Source organism: Egretta garzetta, unplaced genomic scaffold (genome assembly GCF_000687185.1).
Source record: "Egretta garzetta isolate BGI_Z169 unplaced genomic scaffold, ASM68718v1 scaffold330, whole genome shotgun sequence".
Classification (NCBI taxonomy): Eukaryota; Metazoa; Chordata; class Aves; order Pelecaniformes; family Ardeidae; genus Egretta; species Egretta garzetta.
In genome coordinates, this window is record NW_009258275.1 from 124,313 (window position 1) to 137,156 (window position 12,844).

Consider the following 12,844-nt stretch of genomic DNA (forward strand, 5'->3'; position numbering starts at 1 on the left):
TTCGGGGCTTGTCTTTTTTTTTATTTTTTTAATTCCCCCCCCCCCGTAAAACATTTTGCTGCGTTGCCTGGCCAGTGCAATGACACCTGGAGGTGAGGGCGATGCGAGTTGGGCTCGGCTTCCCTCGGGTCCTGGGCTTTCAGCTGGGTTTTGCTGCCCGCCCGCTGCTGAAGTGCTGGATAGCTACTCCTGCCTGAAGGGCTTCTTTCTGTTTTCTTGTCTTTTGCTAAGGAGATGATAGAAAGTGATATCCCGTCCATAATGTCAGGAATCATTAGGAATTCAGGGCAAAATCATCACCCTTCACAGGAGTACAGGTGAGGCATTTATCGATTTAAAAAAAAAAAAATATATATATATATGCACTGCACTGTCACAGCCTGCTAACTGATGTTGTTTTCTCACTATTTCCTAAAAAATTCCCTTAGCGTATAGAAATCCTCTTTTTTTTTTTAATAAAAAAAGAAGTTAACTGCGTTATTTCTCTGCTCAAAATTAGATTTCTGAGCTGGTGACCGGTTACAATGCATTACTTGGTTAGAAGCATTCCTGTTTAAAGTATTTTGATACTAAACTATGTTTGATAAATACACTTTCAAAGCCTTGCGCTGACCTCCTAGCAAACTCTCTCTACTGTATAAGCGTTGCCAGAGAAGGATACTCTTGTTAAATAATAATGATGTAAAAGTTCCCTTTCAGACCACACTTTGCATTGTTATGAAGCGCGGTCATGGAGGGATAAATCAAGTGCAATAGATGCTAGAAGAGCTTTTTATTAAAACGAGTGCTTACTCCAAAGCACTGACTTTTGTCAAAGATCTTCTAGCATCAGTGGGAAAAAACCTGGATTTGTCAACAGCCTTTGATTATTTACCTGTATTGCTACGCATCGATTTATCGCTTACAAGTGTTGTTAGAAGCCACGGGATAGTTTGGCGTGAATTACAGTGCGCTGGGTTACGCTAGGTTACATCTTGTCACATGATGCAAAGTTCCAAGAAATACAGAAAACCAGAACACGATCTGGTTCTCACAGTAAAAAAAATAAATGAATTTTATTTTCTCGTTTTTAAAACGAGGAGTGAGAGGCTATCGCCTTCCTCCCAGCCTGAGGGTGTCTTCACCCCTTTCTATGGGTGCAAGTGGTCAGCCGCAGGTACTCTTCTATCGGCCTCTCTCTATTCAAAATGCAAACGCTGCGCTGCAGCCTCTTGCGGCTCAACAAGTGATTTGTTATACTCTCCGAAGGCACTGTGGAAAGAGGTTTGCGGAACCCTGTTTTGCTGTTTATTAAAGCACTGCTGGCTCTAGGCAGCTTTCTTGGTTATGTAAATATTTGTAAAGAAATTATTCAGTATTTAATGAAGGGTGTGTACGAGAGAGACTTCTGGGTACTTTGATTTAAGCCTGTATCTTCAGTGCCCTGAAGAACACAGCACCTTAACAAAGACCCTTTTTGTGGAGAGAACTATTCTTTAACTCATAGCTGCAGAAAAACACTCACTTTTTTTTTTTTTTTTTGAGAAATATAGGATTTATTGTACTGCCAGTAAAGGAATTGCAAGAGTTTCCTCTTCTATTCAAAAGTCAGCTGCTTTTTAAAACTACTTTGGATTCTCTGTTGAGCATTCTGAACTCAAAGATCCCAGTTCTCTAAAGTTTTTAACCCACTTGTGATTTCTTTAATGCAGCTTTAAAATGAATTATTTGACCTCATTTAATAGTGTCAAATTCTGATAAAAATGCATAAAATCTGAACTGCACCATAAATGCAGAGCAGTATTTGTCCTACTTCATGAGAAAACACTTTGGATTATGTAAAAGAAAATCTTTTAGACTGAATGATTTTAAGAAAAGAATAGACCTGTCAAATTCTATCAGCTCTGTTTACTCTCCTGCTGTCACCACAGTCCAAGACTGGAACCCACAGTCCCGAGTTCTCCATGGGGGAGCATCAAGGCTCCACAAAATGGGGAATGGCCTCCAATTAGTGAGTGGGAGGCTGGGGCTGTGCTGAGAATACTCTTCTGTCTCACTTGGAATCTTTCAATGGGACAGTTGGACTTGGAGGAGACCAGGCTTTCCTGCGAGTGTGCAGGAGGGAGGGGAGTGCCTGGGCGTGTAAGCAGGGGATCAAGTCAGCAAATACTGATAAGTTTTCATGCAGCTTATGCTTACAGTTTGAAACGATGGTTTTGTTTTGTTTTGTTTTGTTTTGTTTTTTAATGGATGAGGAAAAAAAAGTCCCTGCTTTTAGCAGATTTTTGATTTCTGTGGATCCAAAGTGTCTCTAGTAAATTTGATGTAGCACAGAGAGTAGTAAGGTTTTTTTTTCTTTCTTTTTTTTTTTTTAATGGATGAGGAAAAAGAAAATCCCTGCTTTTAGCAGATCTTTGATTTCCGTGGATCCAAAGTGTGTCTAGTAAATTTGATGTAGCACAGAGAGTAGTAATGAGGATTAGACTGCTATGTGAAGCCTGGGGACTATTTGCACCATAGTAGAATGATTTTAGACAAAAATCTCTTCCACCAATGCAGCTGTGGGATACAAAACATCCTACTGTCCAGGAGTGATTAAGGACCATCATATCTTCTCCGATACTTGTGTTTTTACAGCGCTGTCACTGCCTGGCTACCAATGCAAAGTAATACTTCATATTAGCAGGTGCCTCCCACTCTCCCCCCCAAAATATTGCTACCTTCAATGTTTTCATGATTGTAGTAGTGACAAATATTTCTAATGATTTCATTTTACATTTCAGGGAATAAAAGTAGAGAATTGTAACACACTGGGATTTTTTAACCCTTAACACTCTATTCTTGTTAATTAACATTCATAACGTAACCTTATGTTTTACTGCAAATATTTGGATGTTTCAATCAAAGCAACAGGCAGACGGCAGGTTGACTATGCAGTGGCGCGCTTGTGGTTACTTCAGCACAAAGCTGTGTAAATTATAGGAGCCACCTCAAAGGCTACTAAGTTAGTGGAGAGCTCCTGTGGTCTTCAGTGGGCTTGGAGCTGAGAAACAAGGTTCTTGTTGAGCTGAGGAACAAGGTTCTTCAGCCCATGAATGCTGTGGTCTCCGAGCAATATTTTGAATTGAAGTCTGCAATCTGTCCTTTTGCGGTCTGATTTGATTTAACCTACGTAACCAGTGCAAGAGAGGGAAAAGATCTACTGGGATGTACACAAGTGCAGGGTGAGATTTAATATGGAGAGCTTGAGCAACAGAAGCCCCACAGGGGCAGATGCGAGGGCAAGGTGGGCCTGGATTAAGGCTGCAAAAACACTCACAAACCTGTAAGTTCTCTCCCCAAGCAGGGTCAATATTATCTTAATTCAGCGTTCTTGGCTTTCAAATGCAGCAGCATGCTTATTTTTCTCAGGGACTATCCAATTCCCAAACTAGGTGCAGTTACGTGTGGTTTATCACAATCATCTAATAAACCATGACATGAGAAACAGGCCACTAGAAGGGAGAAAAGGAGTAACTTGCTATGGATTACTTGGAATATGTGAAAATCCAAATTTAAGGAATCAAATCATCACTCTAGGTAACAATGTGGCATCTGGATTTTGAAAGAAATAACTAAAATGTATAATTCTGTTTGAAGAAATAACATTGTTTAAGATACAAAGCTAACCCTAGACCAATAAGATAAATTAGCGCCGTGTTTTGCAGCTCAGTGTTTTGTGTAAGGACCATGTTTCTATTTTTTTTCTGCTACGATGTATTTCCAGTTGATAGAAGCCTTATGCAGTATTTTGAAGGTGCATTTTCTAAACATGTTAAACAGGAAATCAGTTTTAAGTAGCTATCTTTTTGATCAACAGTTGTTACCCAATCGTTAATCATTCGACATACTAGTAGACCGTATCCTCCTTCACCCCGTTTTAATTCTCCCTTTGGTTCTTAAAAAATTGCTCTCTATTCATTAGCTCATTAGACAGTCTGATTAAATTTTTCTTGGAATAATTACTTTATGCTAGCATAGTTTAGCATAAAATCAAGTTAAAAGGCATAGACATACAAACACGCAACCTCTGTATTCCATACATTCCAGACACGAGCGCCATTACGGTGGCGAAAAAGGTGAAAAGTCGTTATCTGTATGGCACACGGTAGGTTTTAGCTCTCCTAAGGGGTAGTCTCATATCTGCTTTTGCACTTCGGTTTCTGGAGAGCAAGCTACAGCTCAGGACTCCTGACGGTCACCCTCGGGGATAGATGGAGTCTGGGAGTTTGCATGAAGGAAATTTCTGCAGACAAAAGGTTACAAATGCATAACTAACGAAACCGTAATTGTTCCTGAAGAAAATGTCAGTGTCCATTCCCTTGACACCATGTGTGTCTGACAGGGAGTGAGATAATGACTCGATGTGTCGGAGGAATTTCATCACAGTAGTTGCTTCATTCTTTCAAAAAAATGTGAGAAACCTCCTAGGAATCAGTCAAACTCATGCCACTGTGGATTGATTTAAGTGGATTAGCTCAACTGTTTCCTATGCAGTTCCTGAAATGTGCTAATCGGTATTAATAAAAAATTATGGCCCTTGCTCCTCAGGTTGTCTTGCAGCTACAGGCAGAGGTGGGAAGGACTGGTTTGTACCCAGGCAATATCTCGCAGGCTTGTCTGCCTCTGGTGAAGCCAGCACGGATTTCATATCTTACCTCATAAACGGTGCTCGACCTCCCGTTCAAAACAAGGAAACGGAAAAGGAATTTGGACTTTTTCATCATTCCTGTGAGCTCTCAGCTGCCCATGGCGCACCCCCTTTATTTTGCCTGTTTTAAAAATCTCACACGTGTGGAAGCAGAATTGCTGCACGACCGCAGCAGCAAGTAATGCAACCGAGACAGGTTCTTCCAGCAGCACAAAACAAAGGCTAGGACATTTTATATCCCCTTTACGCTGGAGATCCCAGGCAGACAGAGCAGTTCAGTCCTGCTAAACAGCAGCTGAAGCAGCGTTAAAGGACAAAATAGCTTCCCAGGTAGTCAGTGCTCCTAGGTTTAATAGAAAACATTCCTGTAGTGCCTGGTACTTTGACACATCTTTGCATGAAGAAGCTTATTTTGACATTAGTCCCAGGTTTGGGATTTTTTGGTTGGTTGGTTAGGGTGGTTTTTTTTTCTTAACAAGACAGTTTGCAGAGTCAGATACCGGCTGCATTTGGCAAATCCGAACCTGGGGCTGGTTATGTGGGCAAAGCACAACAGGGAGCGAGGGGCTGGGAGTTCGGTGCTGACGTTGCTCCTAACTTCCTCTTAGGCTTAAGCAAATCATGTAGGGCACTTGTAATTCACTTTCTCTTCATCCCATTCCAAAATGATGTAATGAGGGGTTGTGAAACCCGGAGCTGAAATGTATAAAAGTCTCCAGGAGAGCACATCTATAGCCTGTTCTGTTACGCTAAGTAGCTTTGCAGAAGGTTTTTGGAGAATCCTCTTCTGAACCATGGTGTAAGAAAAGGAGGACAGCAACACCTGACAGGGTAATCATGTTATTTGCTTTGTCCCCACTCATTTTGGTTCCTATAATCCAAAGTTTCTTGAGCTGTATCTGAGGAGGAGCTTTCTGGTTGCCCCTGGAAAGCTGCCTGATTTCTGTTCTTGTTCCAGCAAGGTCGGAAATTACTCAAAGAACTTGAAGACAGGGAGGAGAAAGGCAGGCTGGTGGGTTGGGAGTGGGTGGGCGGTGTGCCTTCAAGCAGCAAAGAGGAGCCGCAGACCGAAAGCAGCGGTGAGAGCGGCTGGCTGAAGCCAGAGAGGAGCTGGTGTAGGGAGAGGGAGGAGAGAGGCAGGGGGGTGCAGAGCGTGGAAAGCAGAACCGAGCGCAGGGAAATGCACCCGCAAGGGAGGAAGATGGGGAGAGGAGTGCACAGAGGGAAGGAGCGGAGCAGATGGAGTGAGGAGCAAAAGGAGGTGGTGAAGCTGACTCCGTCAGTAAAACTGAGAATGCTTCTTGCCACGGCGACAGCTGAAGAATCACAAACCCATAAATATTTTCCTTGTGTTGCTTTACACATGAGAAATTGCTGTGTGTGTTCTGAGGACAGTGCATAATCCCAGACAGAAGAAAACAGTTTCTCATCACCACTTTGGGAAGAGGTTTTCTTAGGGCTCTTCCAGATCTGTTGTCACGCAGACTGGATAAACCATTGCAAAGCAGCTCGTTAAGAATCCGTCACCCCTGATTGCTCCTGCTTGTTGAGCAGTTGCATTACTTAAGCATAGGCAAAAAGCTCAGATGGCAGCGCTGGCAATGGTAATAAAGATTGTCCATTGAGCGAGAGACAACTTAAGACTGCGGTTGAAGCTGAATGTGCCAAAATGCAGTCTTTTGGTCTGACTCTGTGCAGAACGGAGGTGGTGATGAGTTGCCGCCACGCACTAATCCCTTTAAGAGAAGCTGTAGCATGAGATTCACCTGACAACATCAACCAGTTTGAGTGTTTTGTGTCTTTGAGGCAGAGACTCCAGAGCAAACAAGCAAGCAGGGTCCTCTGAGGTGTGAATGGTGCGATATGCACAGAAATATGTAACTGTGCACACCGTATCATAAACTGAAACACCCAGTTATTGGCTAAACTATCCGGAGATAAAAATATCTGAAGGTATGCTTGTCGTTGCTGAGCTTTCCTTTAGTCTTAACAAACCTGTTTGCCAGATTATTCGGTGATGCTGTTGAAGAGACAGTCCCGATAGTCTCCAGCGACAAGTTCACCATGCTATGGCGTTCGCGGGTGTAGAAGGGGGTAGTTCACCTTGGCAGCGGTTTCTGGGGTGCTGAACTACCTCAGACCCAGCTCATTAGAACAGCGCGACGCGAGGAAGGATGGTAAAGACAGGTCTAGGAATACAGATTCAAATTCAGCTCTGGTGTTAGTTGCGGATTCCCGTGAGGATATGCCAGGAATGAATTTCCTTCCATCTAGCTAGCTGTTGTGCCAGCAGGATGGAATTGATGGGGGGAAAATGGTAGCGATATCTTTAGGTACATCTAACCAATGCTTTTGCACTGCTGACCGGCTCTGCTGAGCTCTGTCAGCTGTGCAACCGATGCAGGAGTCCAACTGCTCCGTGACTGTGGGCAGGAAGGTCTGGGGCTCAGTACTGGGAGATCTGGAAAGCGGTTTCATTCCGAGTGGTGTTTTTCCTGATTCCGGAAAAGTAAAATTTGTGTGGGCTGGCTGGTGGCCGAGATCTATGGCCCTGATTAGATCAATATTTGGGGCAGCGCATGATAGAGCAGACAGCAAAGACTAACGCTGCCACTGGGCATCTCCCTATCGTACCTGTCGTAGCTCTCGTGGCACTTTCCACAGGAGGCCAGCATCCTCTGATACGTAGGGGAGAACTGGGGCTTAAATCCTCAGCATCATGGGGGTTCTTACGAATGCAGGTGCCTTTCTGGGACAGAAACGCATAGGAACGGAAGGGTGTTTTCCTGCAGAGATGGGAAAGGAGAGGGGTAAAAATGGAGTTGTGTAATTTCACCCACCACGCCTTTAAACATAATCTCATGTTTGCAACACTTTCGGTGCGGCCGTACCCTTTTCTTCATGGGGGTTTAGTAGTTCAGCGCAAATACCAGACAGCCCTGGGGAATGTGCAGCTGGGGACATTTTCGGTGGTGTGCATTAATTATAGCGTATCACTATTTATCTCATTTACATGCATTGAAAGGAAATGGCTGCTTTTACCACAGTGCCCCATTGTGCCAGGGGCTGTGAACACCCATCGAAAGGCAGGATCTCTGACTCCTGAAGTTTACCCTCAAAACGTGAGACGAGAAGGGTGGTGGAGGGGAACAGGATCGAAGTATGCACGAGATTAACAGTGTGTACTTGGGTATTTGTAGTTGGCTTGGCACGGGCAATTTTTCAGGTCAGAAAGATTGAACCCTGTGAGATTAAAACGTTAGGTGTTCCTGTGCATAGCTCTCTTTCCAGAGGCAGATTAGCATTTTTTCACTCGAAGCAGGACACTCATTGAGCCTGGGTACTGTGAGATAAGCCAGTTTTATGCCGCAGAATATATCTGTGCATTTAAAACACCTCAGTCAGCGATGGGCATACTTTAGGTCATTTCACCTTCTTTAAGTCCTATGAAATTCCAACATTGGTTCTGAAGACAAGAATAATCCTTAAATGTGAAATATTTAATTCTGACGGAATATACTTTTTCCCGCCTTATTAATTAAAACAGTTATTCTGACAAGTAACAAATCCATTAAAAAAAAATAAATGTGTAGGTGAATGGCCAGAGGTGGTTTTAAGGGAACTGTAAACTTGAAATCAAACGGCCGTGCCGTGCTAGAATGGGGAAGGGAAGAAAACATCTTTGTCTTGGGAAAAGAGCTGACTTGCGCACTTTGTCCAGTTATTGTGTATTATTGCCCCTTCATAGCTGTTCCAAGCAGAGCTGAACGACTGCTGTACCACCTTAGAAGTTCAGCCACCTTCCTTGCCCCCGTTTTGGATCCGCGGCGTCAATGCAGGAGGGAGTGCGCCGCGTGGGTCCGCATCACGAGGGTGCCAAGAGGCCGGTGTGATGCTAACTGGCAAGCGGGAGAGTTGTAGTTCAGGCTCCTGATGGCATCCCACCGTGCCCAGGGTATCGCCAACCATTCCCATGGCTAGCAAGAGCGCCGGGATGAGTGCACCTAGGGTGAGCGCGAAGCAGGGGACTTTGTTTCCCCAAAAACTAAAGCCGGGAAGGCTGCTGAGCACCGCCCTGGTTCCCGCGGTCCTCCGGTGGGGAGATGCTCGTCCCATGTGGAGGAGCGGCGAGGGCATGTGGGGGATTCATTGCCTGACAGGAGGCGTGTGCAGTGGGTGCTGACCCTCGCCGCCCATCTGACCCCGTTATTTGTTGAAGGAGCTGACTTGCCTGGGAGGACTGGCAGGGCCGGGGGTGCCAGATGGCATGTGGATGTGTGGTGTGTGTCGGCTGTCATTCAGCCAGATTAATGTGAAGGTTGTAAAAAGGAGGAGGGGGCTGGGGGGGCGGGGGCCCAACTGTTGCAAACGACACGAGCCTGCCCAGTTTTCAAATCATTTAATGCTCTTGTTTACTTCCAATCCAGCCAATCTCCGGGCCGGCAGAGCCGTCACCTGATCGTCTTTTTATGTATTTAAGTCCCAGGCCTCACAAAATAACTGAACAGTGGTAACCATGGCAATGCTAATTATTGCACTATAACTACAGTAGGGGAAAGAAAATGGGGTAGGCTGGGAGAGAGATTTGAAGATGTTTTTTGGCCAGGATTTGAGCTTTTGGCTCCTGGTCAGGTGTTGTTTTTTTTTTTTTTTCCCCTCCCTTTTCTTCTTTTGAAAATCTTTTTACAAACAAATAAATTACATTCTGCTTTAAAGATCTGCCTGATAATAGTTTAGGGAACTTTGATACGTGTTTCTGGAAATCCTGAATAGAGGAGCTGAAAGCTCCTGGGCAGCCAGGCACTAGAGTTCTGCCTCGTTCTTTTAAGCTGATTTAGAATTGTGTAAAACATAAAAGATGCTTCAGCAAGAGACCAGATTTATTTAAGGCTTCTGCATCGCCGTTTGGCAACGAGCATGCCTTGGAACCGCGCAGCTGGCTTTAACATCTCTCTGAGACAGCTCTTTAAAGCATTTGTTTTGAAAGCAAAATCAACTACATCCAACTAAACTACGTCCTTCTGAAAGAGAAAGATGTTTTCCTGGACCCCTGAATCCCTTTGGATTTACCCTAGGTATCTAATGATAACTTCCCAGCGTGTTCTAATTACTGCTTTACTCCTCAAGATACCCATGACTTCTGTTTAGCATAAGCAAAAGTAGTTTAGCCCTTCATTTGCAATAGCTCTTTCCTTGACGTTAATTGGAGTTTTGACCACACGGGAATTTCTGAGTACTGTAAATATATTTCAATATTTCAGTTTTGTGCCACGCACTCTATCAGAAGCAAAATAAAAGAGGTGAGACAGAGCGTGCAGAATGCATCAAAAATCGGTGCTGTAAACCAAAAGCAGCCCGTCATCGTTACGCCTCGGCATTGTCAGCTGGAGGCAGCTGGGTGTTACCGTGCCTTCAGTCACTCGCTTTTCATTCTGATCATTTAGTATGTCAAAAACTGCCTAAAAAAGCTGTTTCATATGCTTCGTGGTTCCTTGTCAATAACTTCATGTGTCTGAATGGAAGGGATCACTGGTTCATTCTGTAAAGTTTTGTTTATGCAGCAACTCTGCGCTGATCCGTCCCCACCGATGGGATGCAGCGGCTGGGAAAAGCCCTCTCCGGGTGTCCAGGCCAGCAGCGGACACGGGTCCCTGAGGAGCTGGGCACAGAAACTGCTTCCAAGGCTGGCTGGTCACTGGATGTCAAGGTTAAGGCAAAATTGCCCGGTTAAAAGTCCTGACAGGTTGCTTCTACACCAAGGCCAAACAAGTGCAAGCTTCTGACAAATGTGGAAATAATGAACCGGCTCTGGGTTTGTTTCTAGGCAGTTTCTCTTCCAGGTTCTTATGCCTTCTTCCCCTGCAAATACTGCACAAGAAGTTTTCTTAACTAGAATGTTCCAACTTGTCCGAAGGAACGCGTGGTTCAGTAAGGGCAGCAGTAACCAGCCGGTGGTGAAACCAAAGCTCGCATCTGAATTCTGCAAACGGAATTCCAGCCCGAGGTGTTTTCCCTGCTGACCTGCGTGAGCTTTGGCACCCCAGCCACCTCCCCTCTTACCGGGGGCAGCGTAGCAGCATCTCCGCTCTCTGCTAACCTTTCACGCTATTTTGCAGACTCTTAGCTTCTGCCCCCTCCCAGCTGAGTGACGATGACCTCCCCAGTGACTTACAGTCCTTGTCGTGGCTGACATCTGTCGATGTCCCTCGGTTACAACAGATGGCCAGTGGAAGAATGGATTTTAGCCTCGGTGCCCAGAATGCAGTGCTGCACCAGACAGGTAAACTGTTGGGATGTTAAATAACTGCTCTTTAATCCACACAGCCTGCCGCCTCCTTTCTTCTCCCTCGCACAGGCTATCTATCCGTAGATTCCTTATAAGCGCCTTGCATTTCGCTTCTTGTCAGCAGCCACGGAGCCCGCTGTATCCTGATAAGGCCACGGCTGATTCGTGGCCTTCATTTCAAGAGGCAGCGAGCCCTCGCAGTCGTGACAGAGATCTTAGGAACCGATTGGGTTTTCTGCTCAGTGTAGTTGCCGGTGCCTTCTTGCGTGAGCTTGGGCCGAGGTATTTAAGACTTGCGTTTCAGGGGGTTTCAAGAGCTTTGAAATTAGGTAATTAGTCTTCCTTGTTTCAACATTGATTAAAATGAAGAGTATCTCATTTAGCCCATACCTGTTTGCTTCATACAGAGTTCACAGCCTGTGTTCACTGAACGCCTTTCTTCCCTTCGTGAACATCCCTTAGGTAACACGCTCGTTCCCTCGGGCATTCTGCTGAGAGCGCTCAGCGTATCGTCTTGCTTTGGAGCAGGAAGCCTTCTGTAGCACAGATAGTGCTGAATATGGGGGGGTTGTTGTTGGTTTTTTTTTCTTTTGTAAGATACCGTGCCCGTAGCACCGCCGTGGACTGCTAACAGCTGTCATCTTTCATTCCCTGCATAACAAGTTTTAGAAGCAGCTGATGTCATCTTTGCAATTTGTGAAATGCTCCGGGTTCTTTTGGGATGGAAAGCCAGGGAGAGGTGTGATTATCCACTCCAGAGCTCCGCTGTGTTCAACCGCGTCTATTGGAAATAAATGTCAGCTCTCTTTTCTGAAGTGTGCTTTCATGCGAACATTCCCTGCCTTTGCTTTCTCCAAAATAGGTCCCGTAGCCAGCAATATGCACTCGACAGGCGCACCTGGAGCGATGATTCATGTCCAGGCCAGCCTGCCACAGGGAATCCTGGGACTGAATTCTATTTCAACACACGAAACAAATGTAAGAGCAGGCCTTGATGGCTTATTATTGCAACACTTCTTAGGAAAAGATGTTGGTAATTTCAAGACTGACATGTCTGTTGTCTTCACCCCAGCAGATGAGCCAGTATGCCGTAGGTGGGCAGCCGTCTCCTAGTTTACAAACACAGCAACAACTCTTTCCTCCTCATTCACAGCAAGTGTTTGCCCTAGCACAGAACACACAACAGGTACTGTTATTTGCTTGTCTGTGTCTTGAAGTACCTGCTAAGACCATATCTAGAACTCTTTTAAATGAAAACCAATAAAATATCCCTAAACCTACACATGCAGGGACATTTTGCATCCGACGTTTTCCTCCTTTTCCTTCTGCATACAGTGTAACCCAGCAGCAATCTACAACACATCCTATGGGACCCAGCCACACTGCTCTTAGCCACGCCTGGCTCCTCACTCTGCCCAAGAACTGCACCCAAAGCATTACCCCAAGCCGATCTATTCATACAGGTGAGTAGAGAGCAGCACAGCGCGCTGCCTACAGCCTGACTCTAACGCTGTAGGTGTGGGAGCACGAGAGAGTTTGATTCCTTTTTGAAGGGAGCAAAAATCCCATCATCCACCCGGGAGCTCGGTAGAAGCTGCCTCTGAGGGGTAGCAGGAACAAAGAGGCAAACTAGTTGCTGGACATCAGCGTAAAGGTAGAGTAATAGCAGGGAGGAGTAAAATCCGCAGGCTCACAGGGTGACTTCCCAGCGCTTGAGTACCGTAATCCCACGATCAGCCAGCTGAGGCTGCTAGACCAGAAGGCGGCACACGATGGCTAAACAGATGCAGTCTGTTGTTACGTCCTGTGTTTCTCTGTCCTCCAGTTGCTTGATTGCAATGGCGCTGAAGAACAGCAAAACAGGCAGCCTCCCAGTGAGCGAGATCTAC

At 45.4% G+C, this 12,844-nt stretch overlaps 1 protein-coding gene across 1 annotated transcript in view; it reads left to right on the plus strand.

The window, feature by feature from the left end:
• The first annotated feature begins 234 nt into the window (after window positions 1-234).
• The window catches only part of FOXN4 (forkhead box N4), a 15,312-nt gene continuing 2,702 nt past the window's right edge, over window positions 235-12,844 (plus strand). Inside the window, 6 exon segments of the mRNA XM_009636120.1 lie at window positions 235-317; window positions 10,786-10,949; window positions 11,818-11,933; window positions 12,031-12,141; window positions 12,291-12,418; window positions 12,781-12,844. The exon segment at window positions 12,781-12,844 is cut by the window's right edge and continues 25 nt beyond it. Of these exon segments, the coding sequence (XP_009634415.1) occupies window positions 235-317; window positions 10,786-10,949; window positions 11,818-11,933; window positions 12,031-12,141; window positions 12,291-12,418; window positions 12,781-12,844 (666 nt within the window).